This window comes from Acartia tonsa, chromosome 10 (genome assembly GCF_053477335.1).
Source record: "Acartia tonsa isolate MP-2025a chromosome 10, ASM5347733v1, whole genome shotgun sequence".
Classification (NCBI taxonomy): Eukaryota; Metazoa; Arthropoda; class Copepoda; order Calanoida; family Acartiidae; genus Acartia; species Acartia tonsa.
In genome coordinates, this window is record NC_137269.1 from 38,988,553 (window position 1) to 39,005,558 (window position 17,006).

Here is a 17,006-nt window from a genome sequence, read left to right on the forward strand (position 1 = left end):
TTTGCACATCATCATTGAGAATGTACATCAATTTATCATCAATCTATAATACAAAGTAGCTTGATGTCTGTCTGTCCGTCCCTTAAGATCTCGGTAACCACTGAACCGATCGAAGGAGGGAATATACCTACTGGTCCTGTAGTGGTTTTAGACTCTTTTCTTGTGTGGGGGGGGGGGACAACCTCAACCCCCAAAAATAAAAAAAAAACTCAATTCTTTTTTAAAGAATTTTTACGAATTTGCCATTTATTCGTGAAATTTTGCGATTCTTAGAATATGTAATAATAACTCTTGGGGCAAAGCCCCTAGAGGCTAGGGCGAAACCGCTAGTTATCTTATAAGCTACATATGACCTCTGATTTTTGGCTAGGTTTTGTTAAGTAAAATTTAAAATTGTCTTTATGACTTGGTATGATGATTCCTTTAACTGTTAGATACGATTAATATATTATTAGAACTACAAATATAAGAGCTCATAATGTGGCCGAAACTTAAAATCTGTAAAACTCTAATAGTTCAATAAATCATAATTTTTATATTTGTTTCAAATGCTTAAACCAGATGAGTGAAGAAAGCAAAGAAAAACTGCCCCCAAAATTAAATGTAGATTTTTTTGACCCTTTAAGCCGTTTTAGAGCAAAGTCTCTTATTTACGTATTGGATTTTAAATCATTTCTACACATCTCTAATTTAAAGATTGGATTTTCCTATTCTTCATGTGATTTTTGAAAAAAAAGCTAGAAAACATTTAGCATGTCCATCATCATACATGTTTACTCTGTACAATCATATGTGTTCTTCAAACACCCTTTGAACTTTGGGATTTTGAATCAAACTTTGGAGAGACATATAAATTGTCACCCAACATTGATAACAATCAGTCATTTCTTGAGCTTTGAATAATTAACATACATTGAAAAAGCATAGAAAAACATAATGGCGTTTATGAAAGTTTTGGTAATCAGCTGTGTAGTTGCTGTTGCTTGTGGCGCCCCACAATGGGGTTATAATGGCGGTAACGGTGGATATAATGGTGGCAACGGCGGCTATAACGGAGGAAACGGTGGTGGAGGGTACAACGGTGGAAACGGTGGTGGTGGATACAATGACGGAAACAATGGAGGTTACAATGGCGGGAACGGAGGCTATAACGGCGGTAACAGTGGTTATAACGGTGGTAATGGAGGTTACAACGGCGGAAACAGTGGCTACAACGGCGGAAACAGTGGCAATGGAGGCTACAACGGGGGCTACAACGGTGGCAACGGCGGATACAACGGTGGTAATGGTGGATACAATGGCGGCAATGGCGGTGGAAGCGGCTATAACAACGGTCGTGGCGGTAATAACGGCGGCAGCAATAGCGGAAGAGCCAACTATAATAGAGGATAAATCTTAAAAATAAAAATATGATAATTACTATTATTAATGTGTTGCTCAATACTTAAAATTGTTACGTAGTTGTACATACTTTTTGTTATTTTTATATTTAAATTCATTCTTTTTTATATAGAATTGATTACAATCCTGTCAATTTCTAAATATATCAATGACAACTATTTTAAAACTATTTTTCTCTGTGTGGTAAATTCTATCAGGACTCGTCAGCTGCGACGAATCCCCAAATTTAAAATTTAAATGTTTAGACTTTCGACTGTTTTTTAAAATTATAAGAGTTTGATTTTCCTGAGGCTTAGAGGCGGTTGCCGAGCCGTAGTTTCTATAATTAATTCGTTGTTCCATTCTAATAACGTTTTTCGTTGGTTTTGCTAACATTAATATAAACGTAGTTCAAGACTATGAAAACATTAATAGTTTATTGTAATGCAAGCTGTCTAATATGTACATGTTGACAGTAAATTTAACATCAATAAAAATTAAGGTTATTGACAAAAAGATATTTTTTATTTGAGCAAGTTTGCTGCAGACTATTGACAAGCTAAACAAAGGTGTACGTGCATTAGGGTGGGTCGATTTTGGACATTTTTTTTTCTGAGGCCAAAGCGGGGATCTGCACTCAATTTATATAGATATAATACACCTCTGGGTGATTTAAAATTTATCTTAAAACCGCTGACGACCAGACATTCAATTGTATAGCTATTTGTAAATGGGAGTCAAAAATTTATTGAATCAGAACTATGGCTTCATGGTGCTCCCTGGAAATGCCTTAAGGAGCTGAGTCAGGAACTTTTGTCTGTTTCAAAAAATCTCGTTCCTAGCCTGAGAAAATCTAAAAAACCTCTACAAATTGGACAATTCTCAATAAACCTTAAAAAATTTAGGTTTTTTAGTCATTTCTAAGGCTAGCAACGAGATATTTTGAAACGGACAAAAGTTCCTGATTCAGCTCCTCAATGCCTTTCCAGGGAGCACCATGAAGCCATAGTTTTGATTCAAATTTTTTTTTGAATGTCATCTTTGCATACTAATAAGTAATTGTCTTAACCTCTTTTCGAGGAAGCTTTGTGTTTATCAAGTTCGAAATTAAATTCCTTATCATTAAACCAAAAACAAAGCGCAAATGTCGTCTTTTAAGGCTTTCCTTTCATAATGTGGCGCGGCATAGAGTGTTTGTTTATTTTGAAGCGCACGTTCTTTACTTTGGAATGAGATATGAGAGTGTGAAGATTGCGGAGAACAAAATTGGGCCTATCATTGGTCTCATTGAGTGTGAACTACCCTAGTATATCAGGGATTTGAAACCATAAGAGCTTCAGGTAGAATTTGTTAATTTGATTAAGAAGTATGGTGTATAGGACGATTATATGTAGTTTTAAAAAGGCTTTAGCCAGCTAAGCATGAAACTTAATTATGATTAACATATGTTTTAGTAATTTTTATGTGCCTTATTGTTGCATTTAACAATGATTTATTAAACCAAATAAATTTCCTTTAAAGCCAAAGTTTCCAAAGATTCTTTAACCATAAGAAAAGAAAAAGATTTTTTTAGTGCTCAAAGTTTTAAGATAACGAATAATATTTTATTCTGTTTATTAATTGATCTTGTAATTTCAGGTCTTTTGAAATAATTTCATCAATAAATCTATATTCAAACCTGCTGTTGAATCTTGATGGTTCCTGGTATTGGGGGTTTTGTATGTTCGCCAACTGATCTCGTGAACTTCCCGCTAATTCGGAAGTCCAAGCTCAACCAAAGTGTCATGGTTGAGACAATTTCAAAATATCTGATGAATAGGCGTTAGCATTCATCAAGAGATCAATAGCATCTAGTGAATTATTGATGCAATAAACTGTGACAATTTTTCTGTGAAATAAGTACCTAGTGAATCAATATGCCACTAACCAAAAAGCAGAAAATTGAGCGAGCAATCGCTATTGGCAGTGAAAGGCTAGAAGTTTTTGATGAACAGTTAAAATTGTTTTATGACAATCTAAAAGCCTGCCAAAGTTTTAGTTCATGTGAAAATGTGAATGTAAAATCAATTCGTGACATTTTTAGTGAGGTCAAGGACCAATCTGACCTAATAAAAAGTCTAAAACCTGCCGTGGAGACTAGTGAGCTGCGCGAGTTCAAGCGTGATTTGGATGAAGCTAGTGAGCAGAAAACTGTTGCAGATAAAGTTTATGCGTCGTTGGAGCAGTGTACAAAAATTCTGTACTGGCTTGACAATGATTCAGATGACGCGAGGTCAAGCACTGTCGCCAGGAACCTTGACGTCATTGAGAAGGTGAAGATGGACATGGGAGTGCTTAAAATTTCCGTGGAGTTGCGCCAAGAAGTACGTGATATGTACCGAAGGCTTAGAGAGATGGAACGTCGTTCATCTAATCTGGATGAGAGTGGGACACCTGCCATGCTCTCCAGAAGTATGTCTGCTGTGGATATTCGGAGTTCCAACCCGCAGTATGGGCGCTGGGACAACAGTTTGTTGCCGTCGTTCGACGGTACTGACACGGATTACCCAAACTTTAAACAGGTCTTTAAGGATCTTTGCTCTGGTTATGGATTTGCTGACCAGAGGTTAAGTCTGATGTTGTGTATGGAGAAGGTGATAACCAACCCGGAACTACGCAAGCAAGTGTCAGCGATTAGAGATCACAATGAACAATGGGCGTTTCTTGACCAGATGTTTTTATCAAACACTCGCCGGTTCATGAGGATTTTAACTAAGTTGAACAAGATGAAACCTGTGGATAAACCTGTGGACGTGGTTAGCGCAATTGCTACCTTCAAGAGCATGATGCAGGAGGTAGAAGCCATCGTTGGTTCTGCAGCTAAGGATTACAACCACCTAACTCTCATTCACATTTTTAAAGACAAGTGCCCTGAAAATTTGAGAGACAAAATTATGATGGAGCTTGGTAGCATGAACCAACCAAACATCCCGAAGATTGTTGAACTGCTGGAGAGGACCAGAGGTGCCATGTTGGCCGGTGATATGTCCTATGATAGTGGCGCCGGCAAGAGAAATCGTGATAGAGCTGCCGCCGCGCAAGTATCTGGCCGCAGCGACGATAAGAATGGAAAGGCTGGAAAGGGCAAGGCTTCCAAGTGGAACAGTGCATGTCCTGTGGAGAGCTGCAAGGAGAAACACCCGATTTTCCGTTGCCTCACGTTTAAGAAGATGGATGTGGTTGACCGTAAGAAAATTGTCCAGCAGAAGAAGTTATGTGAACTCTGCTTGTGCGACGGCCATACTGCTGACAAGTGTAATAAATCTGAGAAGCTTGGTGTTTGTGGTACTAATAATTGCGACAGATACCATTCCAGGTTACTCCATGAGGCTAGTGCTGGTGTGAATACAGTCTACAAGTCAAGTTCTGCACCCAGCCCCTGTACCTTCTTACTTCAGTTAGTTCCTGTTGTAGCACCTGGCGGCGGCACCTGCCACGCCACGGTAATGTTTGACTCCGGGGCAAATTTGCCACTTGTGTCTGAGAAGTTATCCAACAAGTTGAAGCTGAAATCTACTGGCAGATATACAACTATTTCTGTAGCTGATGGCAGTGAGTCTTCCTGCCGCAATGTTGTGTTTTATTTGAAGGATAGGGACGGCAATCTGAGGGAGTTTGAGGCAGCTGTCATGCCTACCCTCGGCGGGGCCAACGAGATGCGCTCGGTCCACCCCGAAACTGCCGCCGAGATATTTAAAATGCCGCCAGAAAGGTTTACATATATTAGTGGAGGCTTAGATATCATCATTGGAAATACACATCCTGACGTGTTTCCTTCAACCTACCAGAAAGTGGGCCAGTCTATGTTGTGGCGAACCATTTTTGGTAGTGGTTTTATCTGTACGAGTGCTGATGGTGGAGCTGGAGATCAAAAGTCGGCTTATAAGGCTGTCAGTGTCAGTGGAGGCACTTTGCCAGACTTTCTGACGTCTGAATCGTTTGGCATACAGCCGCAGGCACTTTGTCCAGGATGTACTGCTTGTCAAGAGTGCAAGGCTATGGCCGACGGCACTACCTGGGACCAGCGTGAGAGGCAGAGGATAATTGAGGCAGGTTTAACCCTAGACTTGCAGTCCAACAAGTGGACAGGTCAATATGCTTATATTGAAGATCCTCACACTTTACCCTACAATGAAAGTTTAGCCCGCAAAATTGCTGAAAAGGATCGTGCCAGGATGGTCAAGGAAGGTACCTATGGAATGTATGTGGAGGTATTCAACGACGCCATAAGAAGAGGCGTTTTCCAAAAAGCCACGCCTGAAGAGTTGCAGTATGAAGGACCTAAGTCTTGTTCATCAATAGTGGTTGCTTTCAAGGAGGATTCAAGTTCCACACCCATGCGATTGTGTGCCAATAGTTCTCTGACGTTCAAGGGTACCAGTTTTAATAACATAATGCTGGGAGGCCCGCCGCCAATGCAGAAGATATTTTATCATTTGATGCTTTTCCGCGGTTACAAGGTTGGTATAACCGCGGATATCTCCAAGTTTTATAACTCCATCCTGGCCACAGAGTTCGACAGCCAGATGAAGAGAGTTTTATTTTCCCCGACGCCAGATGGTCCACTTGAAATTTACCTGACCAAAGTTGTAAATTTCGGCGAGTTAGCTGCGGGAAATTTGGCAGTTACAGCCCTGAAGTTGACGTCCCGCCTGTTCGGCGGAAAGAGTGAAGCAGAGGTCAAGGAGATGTATGGAGAGGGACAAATAAACGGTAGTGAAATTGTTGCCAAACCTGAATTATGGAAGGAGCCACAAATACCTACCTACCCTGATGAGGAGTTCAAGTTACCTCAGATTCCAGTTGCAGTCAAGCTTGAGAAGCACAGCTTCATAGACGACGTTATTTCGGGAGCAGGATCGAAGCCAGAAGCCAAGGAGATGATGAAAGAGGCCGACAGGATTATCGGCAAAGGTAGTTTTTCATTCAAACAAGTCATTTATTCTGGAGATGATTGCCAGCATACCAAGGTTCTCGGGCTGATATGGAAGCCAGCCACCGATGTATTGTCCATTGCCACAAGAGTCAACCAAGATGGTAAAGTCAAGGGAAGGAAGGTGAAGGAGGATGCTGATTTGTACAACCTCCAGGACGCCTTGGACGAGAATCTGACGAAGAAGATGGTCCACAGGTTCGCCGCCCAAACCTTCGACCCGATCGGGCTTTGCAGCCCTATTCTGTTGAGAATTAAACTTGTCCTGCGGAAAACCTGTTTGCTGAATTTGGGCTGGCAAGATTTCATTCCAAAAAGTCTACGGGATGAACTTGTTCAGTCGCTGGAGGACAGAGCTGAGGTCGCTAAATTGGAGTTTGACCGTTGTGTGGTTCCGGATGAACCAACTGGCCTTCCATCCTTGATGATGTTTTCGGATGGGTCATCAGAGGCTTATGCATCCAATGCATATTTGAGGTGGCCAACTAGACAAGGATTTGAAACGTTTCTGCTAGCCACCAAGTCAAGAGTTGCGCCGGTCAAGTGTGAGTCAATTCCACGCCTTGAGTTGATGGGGTGCCAGATGTCCACAAGGTTGGCAAAGTCCGTCAGAGATGCCCTGCCTTTTGATGTTATCAGAGTGATGTATTTTACTGATTCATCGTGTGTTTTATCACAAATAGTTTCCAACAGTGCTATGTTGAACACATTTAATTCTCATCGTATTGGAGAAATTCAATCTGCGACCAACAAGGATGACTGGAGGTGGGTCCCGGGGACGCAAAACGTTGCAGATTTGGGCACCAGAAGCACCTGCAAAGTATCAGATTTGGGACCAGGTTCCAGGTACAGATTGGGCCCAGAATGGTTGCGCCAGGATGAAAGTGCGTGGCCGGTGAAAACTGCCGAAGAAGTCAAGCAGGTTTTACCCCCTGAGGAGTTGAATACCAAAATGGTTAAGTTATGTTCAATGAAAGTTGCCGGAGAAGCCGCTGAAGATGTCTTTAGGTTTAAGCACAGGAGGTCATTTGGACAGGCCAAACGTATTATGGCAGCTGTCCTGCAAGTTGCGAACACCTGGTTGAAGAAGCTAAAGAGCAGACAAGAAGGTAAGGCTACAGCCGCTGGTAGTCATGTAGCAGCCGCAGATGCTGTGTACAAGCCGTCTTTGTACAATTTTATGGCGGCGGCGGAACTTTTCATTGTGTCACGAAGCCAAGAGGATGAGTGGATAAATGATGCTAAAGGCAATTATGCGTCATTAAATCCATTAGTGCATGAAGTATCATTGACCTGGCCTGTCGTTGGTCCCGGTGGAAATTATGTGACCAGGGAGATGAGGATTCTTAAAATGGTTGGTCGAGGACAGCCAGTCATTGACGCCATTACTGGCGGCCGTAAAATGATATTTGAAGACATGCCAGGTTTAATAATTTTGGAGCCTGGTAATTGGTTAGCTGCTGTTTTTATGAGAGAAGCGCATGTTGAGCTTCACTCTGGTGTCCGTGGAACTTTAGCTGAGAGCCGCCGTTGGTGCTGGATTGTGAAGGCAAGGAGGTTGGCCATCATGGAAGTGAAGAAATGTTGGCCCTGCAGTGTCGAGAGGGCTAAGGAATGTCGTGCTACTATGAAGGAGGTGTTACCTGACAAGTTGGTCCCGAGCAGGCCTTTTGAAGCTGTGCAAGTCGACCTGATGGGTCCGCTGGTTACGAGGAGAGCTGCCGCCAAAACGAGGAGTCAGACAGCAACGAAGAAAGTGTGGGTGTTCGTGGTAGTCTGCAGATTCTCAGGGGCGTTGTGGTTAGATGCCTTGGAAAAGTATGATACCAGCAGTATCCTGTTGTCCCTGCGCAAGTTGGAAGCTGTTCATTGTCTGCCGAAGATCATAGTAAGCGACATGGGCACACAATTATCCGGTGCTCGCAAGGTTTTAGAGCAGAAGTTGGGCAGCCAGGTAGAGTTTTCTTGGTCTCAGATCCCGGCCCGAGCCCACCATTATATTGGGCAGGCTGAGAAAATGGTGGGATTAACCAAGAGATTGCTGTCCAAGAAGTTGGTGAATAGTTCTGTTAATTTCAACGAGCTCCTGGTGCTGTTGGCGGAGGTCAGCAAAATTATGAATAGCAGACCACTGACGATTGAAGCTGCGAACGACGTGGAGAATTGGCGGCTGATTACCCCTGGCCAGCTGCTGGGAAATGTTGACCGCCAGCCGTTGTGCAATGTGGCGATGAAACCGGAGGACCAAATTTCCTCCAGGTTGAAGTTGTTGGAAGATTTATCTGCCCAGTTTTGGACTGCCTACCGCCAGGAGATCCTACCGAAGATATTACGGATGTCCAAGTGGAAGGATGAGATGGCGGAGCCACTAACTGAGGGAGATGTAGTTCTGGTTACGAGTACCAATCCGCTGATGAGATGTTTGAGGATGGGCCGAGTGACGAGAATTGAGGATGGAAGAAAGACGGCAAGAGTCTTGTTCAGACTGACAGATAAATCTCCCCTAGAAGAACATGCTGTATCAGTCAGGCAGTTGTTAAAAATTATGATTAATAATTGATTCTTATTTTATGGAAATTGAGATTTTTTTTAGTAAAAAGCCACATTTTTCATATGCCTATTTTTATGCCTAAAATAAGAATCAAATGAAATGCGATTAAATATTCTTCTATTTCATATGCTCAAGTTTAATTTTATTGAGTTTAATTTCTTTTCAAAAGTACAATTCATTTTAAAACTTACCTGAAAAGTTTAACAAAAAGGAATAAATGTGTCGAGGTTGCGTGATTCGATATTTATTCTATGAAAAAAATCAAGTATTTTTTTTAGCAGATTTTTTTTAAAATTATATATGAATTTCAATCAAGTAAAACATTTTTATTTAGATCAAGGAATGATTGAAAATTCATATTTAAAGTCTCATATTTTTTTTACAAAGAAAAAATTGGTATTTTTTCATAATTTCAATGAAAATTCTAACGAAGATATTATTTTGCTATTCTTTAAGTATTAAAAAAGTTTTATTGTTGATTAAGATATTACAGTTCTTATTCATTAGGTTTGAAAAACTTTCTGCCCAAGGATTTTGAAAAATTTTTTCTTACTACTCTTTTTGATGCTTAACAAATTTAGTTTTAAGTACCTATAAATCTTAATTTTCTTGTCTAAGATTTATTTCGTTTTATTTTTACCATTATTGTTTACATTTACATTTCAACCTGATTTCGTAGGTACTTATTGATTTATTAATAATGATTTATTACCTATTGATTATGAAATGATATTTAGTATAGTTGTTATATTACAACATCATGATTAATAGGATTATCTGTTTTAGGATTGTGTATGTGATCATGTGATTGTCATGTGCATGGAATGTTGTATGGTACAAACCAATCCCCGTCCTTCTATCCTAAAATGTGAGGTATTATGAGTCCTAGTGAGGAGTATAATATTGTGTATGCATTTCACGGGGTTTCATTTAGTTAGGAGCAAAATTGTCACGTTTTCGGGATGTGGCCATTCTCATGTGATTATGGTGAGTTGAGTTTAGTGAGAAATGTTGCTAGTGCTCAGCGCGAAAAAAACCTTGAATCTCGTTAAGGAAGTTAATTTGACTTTCAAACGGGGGGTGTGTCTTAACCTCTTTTCGAGGAAGCTTTGTGTTTATCAAGTTCGAAATTAAATTCCTTATCATTAAACCAAAAACAAAGCGCAAATGTCGTCTTTTAAGGCTTTCCTTTCATAATGTGGCGCGGCATAGAGTGTTTGTTTATTTTGAAGCGCACGTTCTTTACTTTGGAATGAGATATGAGAGTGTGAAGATTGCGGAGAACAAAATTGGGCCTATCATTGGTCTCATTGAGTGTGAACTACCCTAGTATATCAGGGATTTGAAACCATAAGAGCTTCAGGTAGAATTTGTTAATTTGATTAAGAAGTATGGTGTATAGGACGATTATATGTAGTTTTAAAAAGGCTTTAGCCAGCTAAGCATGAAACTTAATTATGATTAACATATGTTTTAGTAATTTTTATGTGCCTTATTGTTGCATTTAACAATGATTTATTAAACCAAATAAATTTCCTTTAAAGCCAAAGTTTCCAAAGATTCTTTAACCATAAGAAAAGAAAAAGATTTTTTTAGTGCTCAAAGTTTTAAGATAACGAATAATATTTTATTCTGTTTATTAATTGATCTTGTAATTTCAGGTCTTTTGAAATAATTTCATCAATAAATCTATATTCAAACCTGCTGTTGAATCTTGATGGTTCCTGGTATTGGGGGTTTTGTATGTTCGCCAACTGATCTCGTGAACTTCCCGCTAATTCGGAAGTCCAAGCTCAACCAAAGTGTCATGGTTGAGACAGTAATGAATTATATTTTAAAGTGGTTGTGTTCTAAAACTCAATTTTTTAAAATTCTTTTTCGGTCGGAAATGTTTTTAAGGTTAATTTTATCTGTTGCATATCCCCGCTTTGTCTAATTCCGATATGAACCCACCCTAACGTGCATAGAAGTCAAAAGCGTTGAAAATCTTGCTGCTCTGTTGTGACTGCAAGTTTATAGTGGCTGCGACTGCAGTTTTTCAAAAAAAAAAAAAAGCTACTGTGGATATCGAGCTGTTGTCATTTTTTTTGTTTGTGTCCTAAATTTTCAATAAATACGTATCGTAATTTTTGTAAAGATTGGATGTTCAGTTAATCTTCTTGCCATTAGGTCTGGTTTTTGATGAGATAAAAAAAACAAAGTTTATCATTCATGTTTGGTCTTATCCTTTATATGAAGTAGTTTGAAGCTTAGGGTCTTAATAACTTCTAAATCGGTTGGGTTCTTTATTTCAGCTGAGCTTCATATAGGTCTTGTTGTAGTTTTAGGCTATTTCATTTTCAGATTTACGATTTAGACCCTCTCTGGCCAATCGAATACAGAGCCTCTAGATACTAGGGACTAAATCCTGTAAAAATACATTTGAATATTAAAACTTATTGAGCAGCATCGATGATTAGAAATTACATAAAATAATTTTATTCATTGAAGCGTATCTCAAAATTCCTGACTAAAAAACCTAACCATCACCGTGCCACTGGATAATTCCAACTCTTATTTCGACAGGGATCTAAAGGGATAAGACAATTGTCTATGAATTTCTGAACATTCCCAATGCTATTATAATAATTAGTAGAAAAGTTTGAACACTCAACTAATTGAACCAATAAATCAAAATTCAATAAAAGTTTCCAATTTTATTAAGCCAACAAATAAGAAAAATTATTATAAAGCTTTAGGGACTATTTTAATAAACAGCCCAATGTCGCCTCCCTTGCTGTATTTTGATGTTAACTTTTTCTTCATATGATTTTATAGTCCGGTTATATATCTGTACTGAACAGCTTTATAATGGCAGTGCCACATTGGCTTATCCTATTATATATTGTATATAAAATAATGCAAGCAACCACCTTGCTATAATTATGCGCTCGCGCACATAGTTATACAAGTGGCGCCATTTGGCACTTGAGCAATTAACCCATTAGATTGTCTCTACTACACTACTCATTATTGTATTATTTAAAATAACAATTTATTAGCCCCAACGGCCCTTTGTTTGTTTAATTTTTATGTCTCTATGCATTTAATGCATTTTATCATTTTAACCCTAATGTACCTTACTATCTTTTAATAAAAATAACAGTTTACGTCATTGGTAAGGGTTTGAGCCACCCTAATAACTATACCCTAGTAACCTCTATATGTGTCACACAATATCTTTATGCTCGTTTTCTGATATTTATCTCCCAATATTTATATGTTCTTTTTTTGTAGTTTGTGTGTGTGTTGTACCAGACCTAGTTGAACTTAATTTCGGGATGTGTTTGTCTGATTATGCTAATGGTGCTGATGGTTTTGCTGAAGGTGTCTATGGTGCCGATGGTTCTGATAGTGTTGCTATGCCCCCCTGTGATCCTCCCCCTCTTGTTCTCTATGACTAACCAGGTAGACATTGATATCTTTGAGAGCAATCCAAATTATTGTCTGGATTCAATTTTGTATGGTGATTGGGCAGAATATAGCGCAGAAATGAATATTAAAAGCAATTTTGTTTCTGAGCTAAATGCTGCTCAAGAGCTTAGTAGCAATGATAACAAGCTTAGCATCTTTTCATTAAATACTCAATCTTTATTTGCAAAATTTACTGACCTATCCTGTTTTTTGTATAACTTAAACAAAAATAACGTCTTTCCAAGTATTCTAGCCTTACAAGAAACTTGGATAACAGAAAAAATTAACCTTGACCATTTAAAATTAAATGATTATAACTGGATTGGTAGAAACCGAACCACTGCTAGAGGCGGAGGCGTCGGTTTTTACATAAATAACAACTTTAAATTTGAAGAAATTTATCCAAATTATTATCGTGAAGGTATTCATGAGAGCATATGTCTTAAAGTTAGCCAAAATAATTTCAAATTTTTCATTATTAATTGTTATCGTCCGCCCCATAGTAGCCCTGATCAATTAGAATTATTTTTTGAAATTTTCTCTGAACTAATGAACCAACTTAGCGAGATTAATGCACCCACCTTTGTTTGTGGTGATTTAAATTTGAATATTTTCGAAACCTACTCTACAAGTCATGCCACACGGTTAGTCGACTTAATGACGTATAACGGATTCTTAAATACCACCTTGCGTGCTACACGCATAACCCCCCATTCCTACTCTCTAATTGACGTCTTTTTTATGAAAAATTTTGTACCCAATCATGAAAAATCATTAATCATTGTCAGTGATATTTCTGATCACTACATTGTCTGTAATTCCTTTGATATCAAATTAAAAAAAACTGATAACAAATCTGATAATTATGAACGTCGTCTAACACATGAAGAAAATTTACTTAACTTAAATGAAGCTCTTCAAAATCAAAATTGGAATGATGTAATTCAAGCAGTTGATGTAAATGTTGCATATAATTCATTTATTCAAATATTTATGAGTCATTATGATGTTTACTGTCCTAAAAAAACATTCAAATCAAACCATAAAATCACCCCCCAACAAAAATATGCAAATAACCACTTACTTAACTGTAGAAATTTTAAGCATATGCTTTACAGTAAACAACATAAAGACAAATCAGATGAAAACATAAACAAGTACAAAAAATATAGAAATGAATTAAGGCGTAGTTTTGCAAGAGCCAAAACAAATTATTTTCAATCTTCTATTATAAAAGCTGGTACTGACAGCCGCAAAATCTGGCAAGTCCTCAGAGAAGCCATGCACATTGAAAAATCTAATGAATGCACTGATCATTTAATTGTAAATAACATTAAAATTACAGATCCCACTGAAATAGCAAATCATTTCAATTTTTTCTTTACTTCATTAGGTACTAGCTTACTTGATCAAATTCCAATAACAAATCAAAGTTTTATGAATTATTTACCAAATAGAATAAATGATACAATTTACATCCCCCCATTAGATGAACTTTCAACATTTAATACAATTACTAGCTGCTTTCCAAAAACTTCTACAGATTCTAATGGCATTGCAATGAAAACAATTATTAATTGTGCTGCGCCCCTATCTGTACCCCTTAACGCAATTTATAATCTTGCAATAAGTTCTGGTACCTTTCCAGAAGGGATGAAAATTAGCAAATGTATTACTTTATTTAAAGGGGGGGATATATCAGCTGCAGAAGATTATCGCTGTCTAAGCCTTATAGATAATTTTAGTAAGCCTCTAGAAAAAATACTTTATAAACATATTCATAATTTTTTAGAAGAGAGAAACTTCTTTTCTGACAGACAATTTGGCTTTAGGAAATCTATTAGCACAGTACACAACCTACTGAACTTGAGTAACCTCATTGCCAACACTCAAGCAGAGAGCAAGGTCTGTGGTGCTGTGTTAATAGATATAAAAAAGTGTTTTGACACTATTGACCGAAATATTTTGTTTAGCAAATTAAGCCACTATGGAATTAGGGGACAAGTTTTAGAGCTAATAAAAAGCTACTTTAATGGCAGAAAACAGTACATTTACTTTAAAGGAAAAATAAGTTCATTACGTGATATTGTCTTAGGAATCCTCCAGGGATCAGTTCTTGGTCCGTTATTATTTTTAATCTTTGTAAATGATATTGAAAATGCCATTGCAAATGCTATTTTCAATCTATTTGCAGATGACTCTTTGACTTTTCTTGCTCGTGAGAACCTGACAGAACTTATTGATGGACTACAAACAACCTTACCTCACATTGTCCAGTGGTACTCAGCAAATCGCCTTATTATAAATGCAAAAAAGACTAAAATATTAATCTTCACCACACCACGACAAAATTTCTCTCCTGATGAATTGCAATTAAAATTTTCTTTTCCTGTCTATATAAACACCAATGATTTTAATCAAAATGACCCAAATAAAATAACAAAACTTTCTCTTGTAAGTAATGACAATCAAAACAAGAACGATAAACATGCTCGTCACCTTGGAGTAGAGCTTGATGAAAAAATGTCCTATCGTTTCCACTTTGACAACCTTCACCAAAGATTGCAGCGCGCTTGTTTTTCATTAAGAATAATGAAAAATATTCTTGATCGTAGGCATTTAAAGATTTTATACAATGCTTACTGCAAATCCCTCATGGATTATAGCATCATTCTTTTCACTGGTGTTAATAAAGAAACCCTCCATCCCATAAAAATAATTCAAAAAAATTGCATTAGAATAATAGCTAAATCGAAAAATAACAGGGAACATACTAAACCCTTATTTAAACAATATCAAATTCTTCCTAATAGTGAACTAATGAAATTCAACATATGCAAATTTATGCATAAATTTAAAAATAACTTAACACCTCGTATATTTGATGATTGCTGGCAATTTAATTATGATATACATGGATACCCCACACGTAATAATAACAATTTTGCTACAAGAACAAATTCAAATTCATTTATTATGAACACTCCACTTTTCCGCTTCCCACGTATCTTTAATGAATTACCAGCAAACATAAAAAACATTCAAAATGAAAAAATATTCCATAAAAAACTATTTAATCATTTGTTAAACAATATTGAATAAATTACCCTCTTTTCTTAATTTATTTTAACTAATGAATATTTTCTGTAATTCAGGTGTAATTCGGAATACTGCAGACAATCCATGTAGAACATAACTTGCGAGCAATATAATCCCCAAGTTGTAAGTCAAAAATATCCATACATTTATTTTTTACCCTACTCCACAGACCCCTTTAATCCCCCCCCCCCCCCCTCTATATATGTTTTATGTAAACTTGCAAAATATCTCTCTTTCTTTAAGGAGATTTTTGTTTATTTTACATGAAAAGACTTATTTTTATTTTACATTCCTAGTTTTATCTTTATTTTATCATTGTAGTCTTAATAAAGACCAAACACACTCCATAAATAACCCACTTCCATTTTCTGTTCATTCACTCTCACTTTCTGCGTACTCTACACAGCGTATATATGTACGCAATAAATTGCGTATCTAAACCTACGCAATTATTATTTTTTCGTACGCTAATATATAAATATACTTTACTTTTTTTTTAATTTTTATTTTATTTTATCTTAACTTCAGTATATTAACTTTTTTCTCAACTAAGCTCTACACAGTTCAAAATTAATGATATCCTCACATCTGTTAGGACTGCCTCAAAGATATCTAAAAAAATTCTCTCCTTGTCCCCTATGGGACAAGTTAACTATTGTATTTTTAGTCACCTGAACATTGAGGTTGGGAGAGCAGGGTAAATAGCACACTGACGTACCTGAACCACCTGAAACAACCTGACGCACCCTGACGCAACCGGAGGCATTTTGACGGCTTACACACCCCCCGACTGATAGCGAAACGAAGTTGAAGTACACACACACACACACACCCCGCCGCCGAACAGCGGCCATACCCATGGACAGCCAAGCCCCCATTGGAACCCCAGAAGGGTCCTGCACGCCCGCAGGACCTCTAAGAGCCGACCAGTTTTTGGCTAAGGAGGAACCAGAAAGAATGGGTCAAGTGTAACTGTCCAGCAGCTGCAGCCTACATTGATTTATTATTATAATTTTTAATAAACATATTTGTTGCTAACTCGCTGTACTGGCACCAGCAGCGAGTTAGCGCCCCTAGCTTAAAATTTTGTAATTAATAAGGTTATTATTAAGGCCATTAATGTAATGTATGTTGGTGCAAATGGTCATGTAGGCCTGCAAGCTGCCGTGCAAGAGGCGCGCAGTTGCACAGGATTAAATATCATATCATATCATATATCATATCAACTGTTGATTAAAGTATGTTAGAATAGTCCTTTTGATTTGCAACCTTAAAGGAAGATTCCTTTTACTTTAGGGTACAATTTCAAAAGAATAGCAAGTACGTAAGTATTTCCAGAAAGTTTTTACAACCGTTTTACACATGCTAGCTTTTGGTTAGTTTTTAAATCATAGAATTTGAAATGTCTAATGGCAATTCTTAGGATGATTATGTTAAAAATCCAAATGAAACTCTTTATATGCAATAGTAAGTACCATCACATTAAACATTTTGTCTCTTTAATGTTGAAAGAGCAGGTTGTTTAATATTTATATAAAAAAAAACTTTACC

General features: G+C 37.4%; 3 protein-coding genes and 2 long non-coding RNA genes across 7 annotated transcripts in view; 4 read left to right on the forward strand and 1 right to left on the reverse strand.

Moving 5' to 3' along the window:
- The window catches only part of LOC145330035 (uncharacterized), a 58,495-nt gene that overhangs the window by 41,150 nt on the left and 339 nt on the right, over nucleotides 1-17,006 (reverse strand). The window lies entirely within an intron of this gene.
- LOC145330036 (uncharacterized) lies at nucleotides 745-1,559 on the forward strand. The gene has a single exon (XM_080174573.1). It carries the CDS (start codon nucleotides 937-939, stop codon nucleotides 1,390-1,392), a length of 456 nt encoding a protein of 151 aa, XP_080030699.1. The 5' UTR covers nucleotides 745-936; the 3' UTR covers nucleotides 1,393-1,559.
- On the forward strand, nucleotides 2,371-8,951 carry LOC145330034 (uncharacterized). Its single transcript, XM_080174569.1, has 2 exons — nucleotides 2,371-2,720; nucleotides 3,019-8,951. Exon 2 carries the CDS (start codon nucleotides 3,297-3,299, stop codon nucleotides 8,910-8,912), a length of 5,616 nt encoding a protein of 1,871 aa, XP_080030695.1. The 5' UTR covers nucleotides 2,371-2,720; nucleotides 3,019-3,296; the 3' UTR covers nucleotides 8,913-8,951.
- On the forward strand, nucleotides 9,376-10,603 carry LOC145330039 (uncharacterized). The gene is made up of 2 exons (XR_013883215.1): nucleotides 9,376-10,266; nucleotides 10,565-10,603. It is a non-coding gene; the product is annotated as an uncharacterized LOC145330039 (long non-coding RNA).
- Nucleotides 11,800-16,668, forward strand: LOC145330038 (uncharacterized). Its single transcript, XR_013883214.1, has 3 exons — nucleotides 11,800-12,350; nucleotides 15,512-15,578; nucleotides 16,123-16,668. It is a non-coding gene; the product is annotated as an uncharacterized LOC145330038 (long non-coding RNA).